Source organism: Propithecus coquereli, unplaced genomic scaffold (genome assembly GCF_000956105.1).
Source record: "Propithecus coquereli isolate 6110/MARCELLA unplaced genomic scaffold, Pcoq_1.0 Scaffold113, whole genome shotgun sequence".
NCBI lineage: Eukaryota > Metazoa > Chordata > Mammalia > Primates > Indriidae > Propithecus > Propithecus coquereli.
The window spans coordinates 3006099-3025336 of NW_012135303.1; the positions used below are offsets into that span (position 1 = coordinate 3006099).

General features: G+C 43.9%; 1 protein-coding gene across 1 annotated transcript in view; it reads right to left on the bottom strand.

The window, feature by feature from the left end:
* KIAA2012 (KIAA2012 ortholog) overlaps positions 1-19238 on the bottom strand; it is a 99064-nt gene that overhangs the window by 70313 nt on the left and 9513 nt on the right. The window contains exons 3-9 of the mRNA XM_012655396.1: positions 14157-14316; positions 11957-12112; positions 7787-7929; positions 6534-6717; positions 5754-5896; positions 3265-3433; positions 564-824 (exon numbers count right to left, since the gene is read on the bottom strand). Of these exons, the coding sequence (XP_012510850.1) occupies positions 564-824; positions 3265-3433; positions 5754-5896; positions 6534-6717; positions 7787-7929; positions 11957-12112; positions 14157-14316 (1216 nt within the window). The remainder of the gene's footprint in view (positions 1-563; positions 825-3264; positions 3434-5753; positions 5897-6533; positions 6718-7786; positions 7930-11956; positions 12113-14156; positions 14317-19238) is intronic.

The following is a 19238-nucleotide window of genomic DNA, read 5'->3' on the forward strand; positions in this document are numbered from 1 at the left end:
AAAAAAAAAAACCTAAGAACAGTGCCTGGCACAGAGGAAGAGCTCCATACACATTAATGTGCATCCTTTTACTTCTGATACCACTAGTCAGAGATCACTTGGCATTTGTGATACTGTGGTCTTGCAGATGCCTTTTGGAAAGGAATTTTTTTAAATGAGTAGCTTTCTAAATATGGCCCATTGCTTCCAACCTATCTAACACATAAACACATACACTTAGATGCATCCATGTGTATAATTTCAAATGTCTATATGCTGTTTTGAAAAATTGGAGTGAAGACTTTTACTGATATTATGGACTTTTTAATGAATACATATTTATAACCAGATTAGAAATGAAATTTCATTGTTTAAAAATGTAGGATTAAGTATAGGGCATGCAGCAATTTTTTAGTTAGTCTGGTGCCATCTTACATCTGCAACCAGGAAGTGTTAGTAGGGGAATGATTTGGTGAGTAAGCAGTTTGCAAGCTAGATACTAAGTTAGTTTTACTTCAGCACTTTGGTTAAGCCAGCTGCTGCGTGAACAAAAGCCATCTTTAAGTGGCCGGGGATGGACTAACCTCCCTTCCAGCCTCCTTTTTCTTGGCTGAGGACCCTTGCATGTCTTGCCTTGCTTCCCTTCCGAGAGAGATTCCTGAGGGATGTGGAAAGGAAGGAGGAGCTACCTTGAGGCGGGAAGTTGTCCCTGTCCCTTCCTGTGTCCACTGGGAGATGCACTGTTAACTCCCGTGGCCTTTCCAATGACACATGCTTCAGGGGAGGCCTCCATAAAGGCCTGGCCTCTTCTTCTGTTTCTGGGTCTGACTCAGGGTATGCAGCACCTACGAGGCAAAGAGAAAGCCAAGTTGTAGTAGATGTCTGCTCTTCTTTTTGGGGACCTACCCCTCCCCTGCTCACACCATGTGGTTTGGGTGGAGCTGTGTCCGTTCCCTGACTCCAGGGATGTGCATGTCACTGAAGCCTGGCATGAGAGGATCTCATTGCCTTAGCCACAGTGATTGGTTCCAGGGTGGGCACATGACCCACACCTGGCCAATCAGGTGATTTTTGCTCTTTTGCAAGAGCTTTTAAGAGGCATATCCTTTTTGCAAAGGTAAGAGCTTAGCATGGAATTGCAGGAGAACATCTTTATCCCCACAGGATAAGACCCTGTTTGAGAGAAAAAGTTAACAGAGCTGAGAGACTTAGAAAAGTACTGCCCACATGTTATTTTCTGAGGGCTGGATTCAGCTGGTTCTGAAGTTGCATGAACTAATATATATATATATATATATATTTTTTTTTTTTTCTGATATGTAAAAGAAGGAAGAACTCAATGGATTCACGTTCTTTGTACCTTATTCCTATTTTTCATTTGGTGATGTGTTGGCAAGCTTGATGCATCTAATAGCTTTAAGAATCTGGTTCATGATAGCCTGGTGGTCTTCCTGATTTTCCCGTCGGGGTCATCATGGAAAATAATCAGATTTAATGCAACTGTGGATAGTCATGTCTCTCTTTGTATTAAGTATATGTTTTTATTCTGATATTTTGACATCTGGGACCTGACTGACCCTGAGGAGTCAGTCGCTCCCAGGGATAGCCAATTCCTAGAGATAGTAAATGACCTCTTACCTGGGAGCACATTGTTATATGTAAACCAATTAATCCAGAACTACTTCCTTTACCAAACTGTTACACTGCTGGACCACTATTCACTTGCCCTAATTACCCCAGGGCTAGTATCAGACAACTAGGGACATCCCCTATGTCCTAGAGCCCAATGAATTATTCAAACTTGCCAATCCTAAACCTGCTTAGCCTGCTTGCCCTGCCCTGCTCATTCCTTCCGCAAAAAACACAGTAAAGACTCTTGCCCACATTCCCCCACTTCTGCCTCTGACTAACCCTGGTGCTTCCCTGTATGCCTACATGACGTGGCATGCCCCTCTTCTTGGGAACTGTGGGTAACAAACTATCTTTTCAGTGGCGATTGTCTCCTGATCTGTTGGCCACACCACACCTGAATAATAGTAAGATCTACATTTTAAAACACCATGTTTTGGGTGGTGTGTGTGTGTCTGTGTGTGTTTTAAGGAGCTGAGTAATATTTTAGAAAGGTAAAATCTGCATACAGTGAAATGCACAGATCTTAAGTGTACAATTCAATGAGTTTTAACAAATGTATAATCTACACAATCAACCGAGATTTAGAATATTTTCATCACCCCACATAGTTCCTTTATTCCCCCTTTCTTTGACTGATCTTTTAGTCGCAACAATTAGGCAGTCTTCTTCACAGTGAGAATTCCAAACAGCTTTAGAACAAAATGGCTGCTTATATGATTCCCAGGAGTCAAAGCTATCTAAGAAATCAGTGGCAGTTTCTGCTCAAGTTTCTAGATAACTCAGAACTAGGATCCTCCTAAAATTGGAGTCACGTTTTGCCTCAGATGGTCCAAGAGGTCCCAGGAGCAAGAATGTGTCTCAGACAATAGTACTATAGAATGACTTAGGAAGGTTAGGAAGAATTTCTCTCTGTGACACACTGTGAGAGGTCACTCAGAAGCTTCCTCCAAAAAGCTTTCCTAAGTCCCCAGTTAGAGATGATTTCTCCCTTGTCCATATTCTCTTAGAACTTTTCTTAGAAGTACAAAATCTCTGCCTTGACAAAAATTGTAGAGGTCATCTGTTATGTAATAACCTATTTCAGAATCAGGAAAATGACTCTTTGGACAAACTTTTACCTTTTATAAAATGAAGATGCAAAGATCGAAGTATCATTTTTACCTTGGCTGCCAGGAAACTCAGCCAAATTTAGTGCTTACCTAAAGCAATAAATTCATCCCAGATGTCTGATAACATCTATTTGTCTACTCCTTTTAACCAGGTTTTTTATTTTCAATTTCAATTATAGTTGTGTTGCTTTATATTATTTCTTTTTTCGTGAGCTGCCTGAAAATTCTTGTACTTTTATGACACCTATGGTGCATTGGACTTATTTATGTGTATGCCTGTCTTCCTTTCTCTTTTACAGTTTAACAAAATGCACTGCTTAATGAAGGTCTTGAAAAATATTTTTAAAATTGAATTGAATGTGACCAGAATAGACGTACTTCAAAATTTTACCCTTTTCCTTCTTAAAAAAAATTCTCTGAAGAGGATAGCCATGGGGAAGGTCAGCCATGATATCAGAGTGTGTCGGATTGGCAGAACCCCACAGCCCAGTCCTTCCTGGCCTACCTGAGTTCCCTCAGGAGTGCCCATGCACACGGGACCTACCTCTTCTGCAGGCTTTTTCTCTTGGGGGATGTTGGGTGTGGAAATGAATCTCCACTGGGACTATGAAGAGCTCTGTTGGGGGCTCATTGGCTTTAAATTGGCTCCTCAGGTGGTCCAGGACTCTGGGTGGTTCTTCTGAGATAGAAGGTAATTTCAAAGCCTTTGGTGCCTGGAGAAAATTTAAAAACATAATCAACAAGGCAGGTATCCAAGCCCTGCTGTCTGCAGGGGGCAAATGATATTGTATTAATATCTTATTGTGTGTATCTCTTGCACCAGCAGCTGCTGAGAGAAGTGAAGCTAACCAAACTGGGAGCCGGGTATCTAACCTCAGTGGTGCTGTTTGGTCTCTTGGGAGCTCAGCATATGCCTCTGTTCATCCTACCTCTGAAAATTATAAACATGACAAACTTAAGCCTTTGACAGTATATATAGTCTTTCTTTATGCAGCCAGGGAAACTGAGCAGGATTGAAATGACATAGCTGAGATCTCTATGTACCTATAGGGAGAAATCTTGGCATACGTTGTTAAGGAAAAAAAGCAAGGTGCACAACATTTGACTGCAAGCTTTCAGGTAAGAAGGGGCAGAAAATAGGAATACGCATTTGCATTTGCTCATCTTACATAACCTCCCTAAGACTCCATTTCTTCCTCTGTAAAAAAGGAATAATCGTACTGTCTACCTCATAAAGTCATTATGATGATTAAATGAGCCAATATATGTAATTACAATAGTGTTTGAAACTAGAATTATTTCTAAGATATTTCTTTGGGAGTGGACTCTCCTCTCATTAGAGTGTATCTAGCTACTAGCATAAAATCTAAACTTCTCCACACTTCTGCAAAATGAACATAGCTGAAAAAAAAATCATTGTGTGTCGGAATCAGCCACTAATTTGGTCTAGTTTTTTTCTGTCCAAAAAAAGTATGTGTGTACTATATATATGAGAGATATGCTAGGGGTAGTAGTTAGAGCCTCCTGTTTCCAATTATTCAGAAGTTGCTGAAAATTTCTCCTTTTAGTGTGCAACTCTCAACATATGAACTTGACTCTATAAAATATATAAGTGTGTTGGGTTTCAGAGAGTTCAGTTTCACAGGAGGAAAAATCAAAACGCCAGGCCTTCTGTTTGCTTCTGATCCAAAGGAACCAGAAAAGACAGAGCCCTTCTGGTGTCTCTTTTTTAGTGCTCAAAAAGAAAAAAATGATCAGAAACATACATAAGCATCCTATGTATTTAGAGTTGATTGAGGAAGGAAATTCAACCAAATATATTAAGGGTAATATTTATAATTTTGAGACATTAAGAAAACGGTTAACCAAACATGCACATAGGATCTTTATGTTGCTAGAGACCCTCACTGTCCAAATGCTGGCTGCCCACCAACTGCCCTTTTTTGAATACTGACCTTGTGCATTTTGTTTGACAAGGTTTGCATTGAGAAATTGATGTGGAAACTCAGAACCATTTGTGTGAGGTATGGTGGACAAGCCAAGACTTAATTTCTTTATTCTAATTAAAAATTTACACAGAGTTTTAATGTAGTGGAAAATATTGCTTTCCTCTGTTAAACCATAGACATGGGTGAGGGAAGGGACTCCTTTCCTCTGAGGCTGGCCCAGTTCTGGGCTGACCCGGGTGTGAGATCGAGGGCTTTCCTTTGGCCTGTGGTGAGTCTGGCCGGTCAGGCCTGCTGTTTACTCTTGGTCCAAAGGAACCTGGGAAGACAGAGGCCCTTCTGGTGTGGATGGAAAGGTTTAGATCAACTCAGGAATAGGAAATCTGTGAAAATCAGGAGAAAATCCTGAACAGACTGAAAACAACCTCTCTCACTGGCACTAGGACCACCTGTAGTGCCTCTTCAGATGACACAAATCCTTGCAATTAATCAACAATGCTGTAATCCCAATCGGACACAGCATACTTTCCCGGAAGTACATCATCTCGTCTTATCTTTCCATCAGCCCTGTGAAGTTAGCATTACTATCTGTGCACACAGATCAGTTCACTATGGCCCAGAGGGTGTGAGCAACCTCATGTTCACACAGTCGCTACAGGGCAGAACATTCTGGAGCCCCTCCTTGTTTCTGTTCATCACTGATGACTTCGCACCACTGAAGGCCCATATAGAATTGCAAGGCAGGACCAGGCCAGAGATAGCCCAGGACATCTCTGAGGAAGAAGGTATACTGGACTTCTGAAGGGAATTAATACATTTGCAAAATTTGCCCTACCTTTTCAAAGGTGATAGACCCTCAGTGGAGAGTGTGGTAATAACATATACTTTAAGGTAGCATCTGGGGCAGCTGAAATTCCTTGTACTTCACGATTTTCAACATTTACTAAATTCCTGCAGCTCTATCCCAGCTCCACCTGGTGAGCTCAGAGGCTAGAGAGGCCAGTTCTCTGCTGAGACATCTCTTTGGGTCACCTCATTTCTGGATTGGGATTAATCACACACATACACAAACACACACACACACAACCTTTTTCTTTTTCACATCCCCAGGGGTGTTTTTCTCTGAGCCAGTAGCAGAGGCTACAGAAGGGAAAAGGCATCTTTCAGCAGGAGGCTCCCGTAACAAGTGGCCACTTCTGGCCTCGTGGAGTTTCATAGTCCTTGGTTTGTCTGTAGAAACAGGATGGGAATGAGAATTTATTAGTTGCGGGTATGGAGATGACCAGCTGACTTTCCACTTTGATCACTTTTTGGTTCATGGGAAGATGGGCAGGGAGAGTGCTAGGTGCTGAGATAGCCATGGCTTTGGCTGAGGCTGTGGTTCAGGAAGCCACAATCTGTCTCGTTATCTGGGTTGGACTCTTGCTGTCAAGTGATGGAAAGAATGATCATGAAAGTAATAATAATATATATTGAGTACTAAATATGGGAAAATAATTATGTAAAGTATTTTATATACATTAGTTTACTGAATCCCCACAATAGCCTTATGGAGGAATTATTATCCCCATTCTACAGATGAGAAAATTGAGCCTCAGCAAGATTAAATAATTTGCCCACGATCACAGCTAGTAAGTGGGGGATAATTTGATCCCAGGTGGTGTGATTTCAGAATGTGTGTGGCTACTGAGCACTAGGCAAAGAGGAGTCTGTCAGAGTCTCATCCCCACATCCAGCTGGACTCTAGCTATTATTTTCTAAGGTGAATGGCACAAGGAAGTGACATTAGGCATGTCTCAGTGTTCTCAAATGAACTCTGCGTGACTAAGTTTGCCCAGATCAATGAGCAAGACATTTGGGTTCTTACCACTAAAATCTGCCTTCCTATTGGGGAAGGCACTTCCGTAGAATGTAACGTGAGATTTGTCACTCAGGAGCCAAGGAGGATCGATGTGGGCATGCCCAAAGGACTTCCTGGAGGTTTTGTGTGTCTTTTCATTGTGGCCTTCCTTTGAAGCATAGACACGCAGGTGATTCTCTATTGCCGTGTCCTAGGGAACGACAGACACACATTCCTGTAAACAGGCCATCATAAAGGAACAGAGCAGGTTCCTTTAACAGTTAGCCCTCGTGGCCACACTTGTCGTTCTGAGGATGATATTTCTTTTGCAGGCTGAGAAGAAAAATAGGTGATAATAGCAAGATCTCTAATGCTGTTTATTATAATAAAACATTTTGTGATTGCTGACAGAAAAAAAGAAAATTAAACAAGCCCGAAAAAAAAGGCCTTCCTGCAAAAAAAAAATTAAAAATCAAAAATGAAGTGCTAGTATCATTGTCTTTATCCATCATGAAATGTCTCTCCCCTCTCTCCTTCCACTGTGTGGCTCTTCTCCTCCTTTCCTGTTCTCCTTGGCATATGACCTTCTTGTAAGTCAAATGAGTTTATTCAAGATGAGAGCAGATGTTGTCTATGTTGCTCTGAACAACTGTTATCTTGTATACACACACATACACACACAAACACACACATGCGTGCCTTAGAGTTTAGAAAGTGTTTCTACATTTTAACTTGTTTAATTCTCATAGTAACCTTGTGAGATACATCTGGTAAAAACTCCATTTTACAGAAGAGGTAATTCAGGCTCAAAGTTTGTTACATTTCTTGGACAGGCTCATCACAACTAGTAAGAAGCATGACTCAAACCAAGGCTTTTCCAAGTCGAAGGCCAAAACCCCTTTTTTCTAGATGGGCGAAGAGTCAGGGGAGGATATGTGGTTAGATAAGCTTGGAAAACCCAAAACTAAACAAAATTAAGCTGGTAACTTTACTATAGAACTTTTGGAAGTGCTCTATATCCAGATGTGCACTGTGACTTTCTGGGAGGAGAATACGTTACACGGCATTCCCCAGATGTATGTGGCTACAAAATCCCCCCCTCCTTTTTTTTAAATGAAGCATCTTGCAATGCTAGGGTTCCACAGATGACACTTTGGGAAACAGTGGTCAAAAGGGTCAATGTGCTCTTCTCTGGAGGTCGCCAAGAAGCAGCAAAGGGAGGGAGAAATTTCTATGAAGTCAAGGAAAACAACGACAGGGGAGTGCATCAGAAATGGTACCTCTGCCCTGGTTTCATCTTCCTGCCAGGGCTGCTTCCTGAGTGGCCGCAAGTGACTCCCCTCACTGCTGCAGTTCTTGGCTACAGGGCCCTGGTCCACGTGTCCACCAGCCCCAGCTTCCCCTTCATCTGGGCCCTGTTGACCTGCAAAGGTGAACAGCGGGTCAGCTTGTAACCCCAGAAATGGGTGTGGTGCTATTGCTGCCTCCAAACTGCCTCCCTTCTTGCTTCTCTGAGCACACGTGTTCAAGGCCTTGTTCCTCCTCCATTTTCTCTGTTTCTGACAGTGCCCCCACGGAAGTGGCAGCCAGGTGGGTGGAAACAGAGTTGCAGCACAAGTCAGGAGACTCAACCCTGGTTCATTTTTTGGATGCAGTTTCCTTTTCTGTGTCAGAGATACTGATTTCTTGCCCTCACTTTCTTCCAAAGTTGTCTGGAGCTCAAATAAGACAATGAATACCACAGTCCTTTGTAAATTGCAAGGGATTAGCAGATGGCAGTGGTGTGGCTTGCAGCCCTGCTCTGTTGTCATTGAGATGCTCTGTCTGAAGCAAGCCCTTGGGTTCCTGGGCTGTCTCCTGGCTGTTTACTTGTGGAAAAACCTCTGCCGAATGCAGTGAGGGGCATTGCTGCTTAGCTCTCTGAACTTACCCTGTCTGCAACACTCAGGAAGGATCTGAGTCAACAGATGACTCCAACATAGTTAACAAATCTTTCATCAATGGTTTAAAGGGTCCTGCAGCTATTTTCATCACTTCAGGTAGATTTATTGCTGAAACAGTCTGGCAAGCCTTCCTCGTGTGGAGCCAAGCTTTAGCAATACTTCCATTCCCAGCATGCAGCTCTGTGGAACAATGCGGGGTTGTCTTTCAACCAGGGGCTCTGGGAGCCCGCAGGGGCCCCGTGTGTGGTGGAGCACTGGCCTTCTGGGAGCTGCTTCTCCTCCCCAGCCAGCCTCACCTTCCCCCTGTGCTCCCCAGCCCTCACCTCCCTTGTCATTTCTGTCCTTAGTGTCACTAGGTCAAGAGTGTAATGCCCAGGTGTAGGGCTACTCCCTTCCTCCAGCTCCCCTTCCTCTGCCCATTGGCTCCTAAAGGCTGTCTGGGTTTGAAATGATGCTGAGAGTGTTGGTGGAACAGGTGCAGGCTCAGGCTCCAGTTCAGAGGGTCTGCTCAGGTTTTAGTGGCCCAGGCAAGCCTGTTGGGCCCTGGGATTCCTCAATCTGAGGCAGCGCAGGGCCACATTAGGCCTGCCCCCAAGAGGACCTCAACTCCCTCTACAGAATGTGGCACTAAAGACCTTTTGTAGTATTCTAGAATGATCCTTTGAGGTCAAGTCAGACCCTAGGTCCATCCTTCCCACTCAGATTTACCTGGAACCAAATGCATTTCTGAGGGTGGAGTAAAACTCTAGCGAAATGACTGCTCACTTACTGAACAGTCTAATATATCAGAGTGTCTAAGTTGGGGCATTGTGCATGGGGGAATACAGAGAGACAATCTTCCCTTTTGCTATATCCCAGAGGAGTTTGAATATGTGACTCAATCTAATATGAGGGGAAACAAGGATTTTTTTCTCAGTTAACATCATCATCTGGCTCATTTGTCTATGCTTAATAGAAACAGGTTTGCAAGCAAAGCAGCAGAAGTTTCAATTGTTGAAAGGAGACCACAAAACTTAGTCTCTCTATATCTCAAATATGGATTCAGATAACCCAAATAATGTGCATTGGGGTAGCAATTTAGAGCTTTTACAGAGCTTTCTACCTCTGTCCTCTCCTACGATTTTTCACAGCAACCCAGGGAGGAAGGAATGCAGATATTATATTTGCATTTTACATGTGAGCAAACTGAGGATGCAGGAAGCACAAGTGACTTGGCCACCATCACACTGTGGAGAATCTGGGATTTGCAGCCAGGACTTTTGCTGCTTCTCCAGATAAAGTGTCTGGCAAAGAGAGGGAGGCTAACAGGGAAAAAAAGTTAAAACCAATGAAAACATAAGTCAGAGTTCAAGTTCCAGCCTGTGAGCTCGTTTTGCTTCTTTAAAATTGATTTTTTTTTTGGCCCCTGTGATCACGAGCAATTGGACCTTGCAATTAGTAGTAATTATACTTAAAAAACACAAGTGAAAGGCCAGGCGTGGTGGCTCACGCCTGTAATCCTAGCACTGTGGGAGGCTGAGGTGGGCGGATTGTTTGAGCTCAGGAGTTCGAGACCAGCCTGAGCAAGAGCCGAGACCCCATCTCTACTAAAATAGAAAGAAATTAATCGGACAACTAAGAATATATAGAAAAAATTAGCCGGAAATTAATCGGACAACTAAGAATATATAGAAAAAATTAGCCGGGCATGGTGGCGCATGCCTGTAGTCCCAGCTACTCGGGAGGCCGAGGCAAAAGGATCGCTTGAGCCCAGGAGTTTGAGGTTGCTGTGAGCCAGGCTGATGCCATGGCATTCTAGCCCAGGCAACAGAGTGAGACTCTACCTGAAAAATAAAATAAAATAAAATAGAAGTGAAAAAAACACAAGCTAGGAAGGTCTACAATTACTGTTTGTTGAGCACTTACTAAGTGCCAGCTACTACATTACCCCATTTAAGTCCCACATCCAGCCCTGAGAGGAAAGGTGGGTATGGCCATCTCCATTTTATGCATGAGGGACCAAGGCCCAGAGTGGCCACATGGCTTGGAATCTGGTGCTAATGGCCACATGTTTAATCACTATGCTATACAGCCTGTCTGTTTTCTGCCTGATTGTGGCAGCTCCTCGGTATATGGCATCAGTTAGGGAAGTCACTTTACCCCTTAGGTGTGCAGTGTTCATCCATTCATAAAACGGAGGCAATGCAATCCACTGTCCAATGTTTCGGGATCCTAAGGCATCAAAGTGTATGGATATTAACTGGAGACAGCAGGATTTTTGAAGAGAAAGGGCATAGGCAATGGTGAGATAGTGTGCCACCCTGAGAAAGGCAGCGAGTGCCCACACAGGGGAACTACATGAATCAGCTCACCACTCCCCAGGACATGGATGGCCCAGAAATCAATCTCTTCAGTGCCCCAGAGTCAACTGGCCTCAGGATATTGACCCACTTTAGCAAAATGCATAGAGATTCATGGATAGACCAGGGTATTAATTTACAAAGAGAAATAGAATTGTGTGACCCACATATTTCATATAGACAAACTACCTGTGTGTTATGACACATCAAGTTATGACCAGAAGTCCCTGGTGCCAGAGACAAGACTCAGCGAGGTGTGTGGCTGGAATGTTTAACGGCCTCAGGCTCTGAGAACCTGCCCTGTTCTCTACTCATTCATTAAGCCAGGTTCTCTACTTACCCTATCAGACCCTTTACCCCAGGATAGGGCTTGGTCGGGCACCACCAATGTTTCTGAAAATTTTCTTTTTTATTTCAGACAACATTTTGTATTACGTTGGGCTCTTGTTCTTTTCTAGCCAAGGCCCTACTGCTCCCTAGTCATCTTTTCCCATCTCCCTTACCAAAGACAACTTCTGGCTCTTTGAGTGCTTCTAATTCCCAAAAATAATATTGACAGGTAAAATCCTCATGGTACTGACAGCACACAATAATCTTCTATATGGTAATGAGGTCTTATTATGCCCATTGCAGAGATGAGCAAATAGAAGCTCAACGAGGTTAAGTGACTTGCTCAAGATATTACAACTAGTAACTGAGAAAACAGCCACTGGAATACAGATTTATGACCCAAGGCTTATTTTTTTTCACATTATATTGCCACAAAAATCACAGGATTAAATAATATTAAGGTGGAACAGATATAAGAAATTATCTAAGATGAGTCTAGGCCTACACTGTCCAATACAGTAGCTACTAGTTGCATGTGGATATTTAGATGTAAATTAATTAAAATAAAAAACTCAGCTTCACAGTTGCAATAGCTACATTTCAAGTATTCAATAGCTACATGTGGCTAATGGCTACTATTAATATATAGGACAGCACATACAAAACAGTTCATCCTTGCAAAAAGTATTATTGGACGGTGCTGGTCTAGACTAACCCCTTCATTTTACAGAGGAGGACCATGAAACACCCAGAATCCCAAGACCTTATTTTGGGAAACTCCATTTTAAGGTGTTAAAAATCCAAGTATTTGAGAACTGGTCATAAAATCAACATGTACCTTGATCAAAAGATTTTCCTTGTTGAATCCAAAATGGAGGGAAGACAGGCAGGAGATGGTATTTTGGGGGTACACCTGAAAGATCCTGTTGTGGCCTGAGATTCTTTGGTACATTGAGTTGACTGTCCTGGAGCAGCACAGAATCCTTGATGTATCCTGAAGGGTAGGTCAGGAGTTATTGATAGAGATAGTGGTTGCCAATCTATAGTTCTTGTAGATAACCACAAGGTCCCGTTTATACTAGTCCTGGTTTGGGACATTGCCCGTTAAGGAAGACAATTAGAAGATGAGAGGGATTAAACAGTCAGCTAGAACCCATAGAGGCCTCTCTATACAGTGCCTTGGGTGCTTCTGGCCCTGTGCCACGTGTGTGCTGCTCCTGCTCCATCATTCCCAAGAATTGGCTCTCCCTTGTGGAAGAAACATGGCTACTTCCTGTGGCCTGGGTAAAAAGTTCCTTCTGCCTCAGGAGGAGAGATCCGATGGTAGTGGATGCGTCCTGCTTGCTTCTGTAGGCGCCATGATCAACACCCTTCTCAATCCAGTCATCATGCAAATATTTCTTGAGGGCTTACCAATGGGCTCACCCCTCTTCTAGGCAATGGGCTAGATACAGAGGAACCGGACATGGGCCCTTTTTAATAGACTCACAGTCTATTGGAGAGACAAAGCTCTCCTGTGCTCAACTGTGTGGCTCTGAGTGTCAGTGTGATAGAAGGTCAGAAAGTGAGGAGCTCAATATTGACTGGAGTTGTCAGAGAAGGCTTTGTAGACATGGGCTTGAAGATTTATCATAGGGACACAAAGAAGGGACCAGAGAATGTACTAGCATCACAAAGGTGGTGACCTCTGAGATGTGAGAGGAGAGGGTGGCAGGGGCCTTGGGGCCTTTGGCAATTGTGTCTCCTGTTTGAGGGCCTCACCTTCAAGAGGGCTTTGGCAAGGAATTATGGCAAGGGGCCCAAGAATGCACATGTGCACGTATCTTTTCTTAAACCACATATTTCAGCCATATGACTCCCACAGAGGGGTCTGAGACATTTTTTGACGTTAAAAAGGGCCTTCATTCTTGAAGATGTTGGGCCTAGACCGTGGGACAGTGGCCTGTTCCGCCCTCTGTCCCACCCAGTGATAAACACATCTTTGGTTAAGAGGCTCTCTCTCACGAGTGTTAAATAAATGGAGCTGCCATGAAAATAAAATCAATTACAGCTCTCATTTTGCTTCAGGTTGCCACTTACTGGGGAGAGAGCTACTTCTCTCCTTTCCCAGGGTAAACCTATAAAGCCAGTCTTCCTCTGGCCCTGCCTGTTCGCTGTTGCTGAAGACATGGCAAACAGCTGATTGGGCACTGGCAAGTCCTCTGCTCACTCTTCTTGTCCCCCATAAGTTTGCCAAATAAAATACAGGATGACCAGTTAAGTTTGAATTTCAGATAAACGACGAATACTTTTTTAGTAGAAGTATGTCCCAAATTGCACATTTAACTCTTTGCGTGCAGGGGAAGGGTGGTAGGGGGCAGGAGTGTGTGCGCGCATGCTAAATCTAGCAACTCTGATCCCCGACCATTTCCCGTTTTCATTTTTAAGCCTTTGCAGAGTGCATTTGGGGTCTCTATTCAGCAGAAGGGTGTCCGTCTCACTTCTAAGTGGGTCGCGTTGCAGAGCCACCATCTTTAAGAGGAGGAGGCTTAACGTTTCACTTCCTAAAGGAGCTGAGATCACCCCAGACAGTGAACAGGGGAATGTTGGGAAGAATGTGGAGCTGGGGTTTCAGGGAGGATCTGATTTCTGGTCCCAGCTCTGCTTTTGCCTGAATGACCTTGGACAACTTACTTTGCCTCTCTGGTCCTTTTTTTCCCTCATCTTGTAAAAGCTGGAGGTTGAACTGGAGGATCTCTGAGGCCTCTGAGCAGAAAAGTCTGGGAAGAAAGTTCTGGTTTGGGATGTGGAGTGTGAGGCCACTGAGTGTGAGGGGTGGGAGTGAAGGCAAGACCCCAGGCTGTCCTTGCCTCTGCACATGTGGGGAGGACAAAGGGTGCAAGCCATGATAGAGGCTTGTGGGCTACCAAGCTTGGGGACTTTGCTTTAATAGAAAATTGGGCCTGCAATCCATCGGACCTTGATGGAAAACACACTCTTACACCAGAACGCGAGGTGGGGCAGCTCGGGGTGCACCCCCCTCTCATTTCCCCACTGACCTGCACGTTGGAGCCTGTACATGGTGTCAGGGGGCCACGTCTGCAAGAGGCCTCGGAGGTATCTCTTGGCTGAATACCCAGGCTGGATCTGCCGGTGGGCCTGGCTCTCCAGCTGGCTTCGGAAGTAGAGGTACGGTTGCCAGGCTCTGTCCTGCTCCCTCTGTGGGGACACCAGTCAGGAAACAGCACAGCTGCTGAACCCTGAGCCTCTCAGTGATAGAGGCTGGTTAGCATAGTCCTCATCAGTAATCCAGGAGACTCCCAGAAGGTGCCAGACAGCACCAAAAACAGATTCCTCGGCTAACAGACATAAACCAAGAGCCCACAGAGCAAAGCTCTGAAAGGCCCCTGCAGATTTGCAGTTGGAAGGAGAGGGAGAAATGATAAATACCAGACCCCATCTCGAGAGAGAGCATTAGAAAAGGATAAAAGCTTCAGATGAAAACATTACCTAGTTCAGCCTGTGGAAATCATTTTAGTACCTTCAAAAATGGCTCTGTAGTGCCATGGGGAAGCCTGCTCGCAGATCCACACTGGCATCCAAAGTTTGTAATGTGAATAATGGGACAGACAAACCATGTCCCTGTCCATGGGGAGCCTGGCATTTTGAAAATATCTGGCTCTGGTGCATTTCATTTCAACCAGGGAGAATTTTCTGGGAACCTACCTGCCAAAGTCAGTCCCACTGAGCAAGACATTGTAGAGAATAAATGTGAATAATAACATCTCACACTTGCCTAGGAATTTATATTATACAAAGAACTTTCACCTCATTATAATCCTGTAAGTGATATCAAAACTCTCAGAAGACCATGGCTGAAGCACAAGAACAGCAAACTTGTGGCACTTGTGTTGACATCTCCCACCCTCCCCTGTCCGTGGCAGACATCGCTAATCAGTCACGGCATTCTTGACTGTTGAACTAAATGTCATCTCAGAATCCATTGTCTCTTTTAAAACATTTTTGAAATTGACACATAATTTAAATAACTTTCACAGAGCTTTAGCGTTCACTTCGATAAAAATGGACAATTGTATACACCTTTGTAACCACCACAGAAAACAAAATACAGAACGTTTGCATCAGCCCAGAAGTTCCCTCATGCCACTTTATAGTCGGCATCGTCCTCCCCACCAGGTAGTCACTATTCTGATTTCTAACACCATGGGCTAGTTTCTTCTGTGAATGGAGACATACAGCATACACTCTTTGATGCTCCATGAACGTGATCCACACGGTGTCCCAGTGAGAACTGGCACGAGGGATGCATCCCATTTACTACCCCTTGGCTAAGCAGCTGCCCCAAGGCAATAATGAAGCCTGGAAAGAGAAAGAGTAAAGGCTCAGCCAGTTAGCAGTGGGGTCGGAACCAGAATCCAGGGCTTCAAAAGCCACATGAGTGCAAAGCCTCCATCTCTTCAATGGACCAGGACTCAGCACCATGAACCAGCATGATGTCAAAGCAAGTAGAAATGGTTTTGAAGCAGGGGCCTCAGTGTCCCAGACAGTAAGAACTGGAAGACCAGAGACCAACATTTTCACACTTGTTAGGATGTAGTAAAATCTGACTCAACAGACTTGAACAACGAGAAAGAAAGTTTTATTATCTCACATTAACAAAAAGACCAAAGGTTGGAGAGTACCAGGGTTGGTTAATTCAGCAGTTCAATGGCTCCGGCATCCTAAAACCCATTCTATACGCACCAGATCTCTTCCTACCTCTGAGGATAGTCTTCACGTCAATCTTTCGAGCCTGCAGAGCCTGAACAATGGACACAGGGAGACATCGAGTGGGTCCAAAAAGCAAAAGTAGAAGACTGGGAAGGAGACAGCTTAGGGAGAAAGCCTGGGAGGGCATCCTGGAGTTAGGGCCAGAGTGTCTGGATTCAAGGCCCGCTCTGTCTTGTAGGAACGTTATGATCTTGGGCGAGCCCCAGAACCTTTCCGAACCTCTCTCTAAAATGGAGCTGATAGCATGGTGGAGGGAGTAGAAAGTTCATGGGTTTTGGAATCAACCTGAGAGTCAGATTTCACAGGTCCTGGCACACCGCAGGGACTCGATATTGTGAGGGAAATGAATAACTAAATGAATGAATAGCTCCAATTCCAGCCCCTCCACTCCTCTAACTCCTGGCCTGAAGCAATCCTCCTGCCTCAGCCTCCCAAACTGCTAGGATTACAGGCGTGAGCCACTACACCTGGCCAGCCTTGTCACTTCTCAGTCACCTAAATTATAAAATCTCATCTGTACGACTGATAATATCTACCTTTTAGAGATTTTCGATGGTATAAATGAAATAAAGTAAGCAAAATGTGCCTCACTGTGCCAGCCTATGGTAGGTGAGAGGGTCTTTCCTCTCACCCCTCCTGGCTTCCCCGCCCTGCCTGCCTCGCACGTGTGAAAGCACCTTCTAATCCCTCAGCACTCCTCACGGGATGTGAGGGGGACACAGTGAAGGAGACTGAGCACAGGCTTCGCGTTAACATCCAGCCCCACCCCTGGGCATGTGTCTTTAGGCAAGTTAATTACTTCTCTGAGTAATTTCCCTCAGTGTCCTCAGTGTGAAGATTAAATGAGCTGAAGTATGTAAAGTACTCAATACTCAGCACATAGTAGGTGGTCAACAAATACTAGGTCTTTTCTCCTTGCCCTTGTCCAGGGTGTGGTGAGACTGTTGATTGCACAACATTTCTTCCGCTCACTTCTTTATGCTAACAGAATCCCCATTTTTCTCTGTTAACAGAACCCTTTTCCCAGATACAGCCATCCTTCCCTACCCGTGGGGGATTGGTTCCGGGACCCCTGTGGATATCAAAATCCAAGGATGCTCAAGTTCCTTATGTAAAATGGCATAGAATTTGCCCATAACCGACACACATCCTCTCGTGTATTTAAATCATTTGTAGATTATTTATAATACCTAATACAGTGTAAATATCAATACTCTGTAAATAGTTGTACTGTATTGTTTTTTTTAAAATGTGCATTATTTTTTGTTGTTTTTTTTCTTCAAATATTTTCCTTCACAGTTGGCTGAATCTGCGGATGTGGAACCTGCAGACAGGAGGGCCTTGCTTTCCCAGATTTCATTGCACCTGGGAGTGGCCACGTAACCGAGTTCTGTCCAATGAGACTAAGAGGAAGCTACTGGAGAGCTTCTGGAAATTCTTTGCTTTCTTAGAGAAGGAACAGCTATGCAAGGATTGTTGCTGGCCCTTTTCTTTATCCTTTGGACCCAGATGTGACCTCTGGAGGTATGGGAACCATCTTGTGAACATGCGCTAACAAGCATGAGGAAGAAAAGCCAACATGCAAAGGATGATGGAAGGAAAAGATGGAGTTTGAGTCCTTAATGGCGTTGGAGAGCAGCTGAGCAAGCATGAAACTCCTACCCTGAAGGTTTTTGTTACTTGAGATAATTAAATCTCTTTATTGCTTAAATCGGGGTTTGGCAGATTTTTTTAAGTGCTAGGTAGTAAATATTTTAGGTATTGCAGGCCATATGGTCTCTGTTACCACTAATTGACCTGTCCTTGTAGTGTGAAAGCAGCTATAGACACTACGTAAATAAATGTGTTCCAGTAAAACTTTATTTATAAAAACAAGCAGTGGGCAGGATTTGGCCAGTAAGCTGTGTTTGCTGATTCCTGATTTAGGCCACTAATAATCAAGAAAACTGTTGCTTGCAGCCAAAAGTATTTCTGATGCATAGATACAATATGGAAGCAATGGATTTGAAGCTGCTACAGATTCAAAGGGTGGAGAAGAGACACTGGAGAAAAAGGGACAAATAAGACACATTGACAACTAACAAATAAAATGAATAACAGATAAAAGAAAGTATGGCTTAATAGACAAATGGCTCTACTCTCTAGGAGTTTGTAAATTAAATGAATGCTTGGAATTCAAACAGAGAGCATCAACTGCTCCTTGATGTCTGGACATTTTATGTGGCAGGTACTTCAAGTGCAAAAAAAGCCTGGAAAATTCAGCCCCATAAGGTCTTGAGGCTTTTTCCAGAGGACATGAAAGAAAGAATTGTAGAGAGGATGGTGGAAGCTAAAAGACACTCCCACACACTCCATTTTTCATTTGGTCATATAGTAAATATTTGTTGGGTACTTTTTATATGCCAGGCACTGTGTTAGGCCCTGAAATATGGAGCTATTAGACCCAATGACCTTTCTGGGTGAACTGGAACTATCTTTACTCCCCCAAAATCATTGCTTCAATTGACTTTTCTCTGAATGCAGCAAGAACCAGCTTCTTCCTAGGTGCTGCGGCCCCTGTGTGAATGGCATGACGCGCTGAGTCTGGACAAGACCCCATATTGTTTCTCACTAGTGGATATTTCTGAAGCACCAGGTTGGTTCTGGGAAGCTTGCTCAATGGTGCAGGGAGTTGCCAAGAAGAGTTAGGGAATCCTAGTCCTGGAATTTGGGGTATTTACATATCTTTTTGCTTAGAATTTGAAAGCTGATCTTGGACTCTATAATAGTTTCCTACTGATACTGTGACAAATTACCACACATTTAGTGGCTTAAACAATACCAAATGTATTCTCTTACAGTTCTGGAGGTTAGAAGTTTGAATCGGGTCTCAAAGTGTTGACAGGTCTGTGCCCCTTCTGGAGGCTCCAAGGCAGACGTTTCCTTGGCTTTTTCAGCATCCCTTGGCTTGTGGCCCCTTCCTCCATCTTAAAAGCCAGCAACGTTGGGCTGAATCCTTCTCAGGCCGCCATCTCCCTAGTCCTCCCTTCTCATTCCTTCTTCCACTTTTGAGGACCTGGGATTACATTGGGCCCACCTAGATAATCTAAGATGATCTCCCCATTTTAAGGCCTTCTGATTAGCAACCTTAATTCTCTCGGCACCTTAATTTCCCTTTGCCGTATAACTTACCATATGCATAGATTCCAGGGATTAGGACATGGCTATCTTTGGGGGGCCATTCTGCCTACCACTTTCTCTTTAAGTTTTTCCTACTTTTCTGGTTTCTCTTAGTAACTTCTCAAATTATGCCTGTGATGTTGGTTAATAATGTCACATCTCATTGGATAAACTGGAGCACTGAGGGAAAC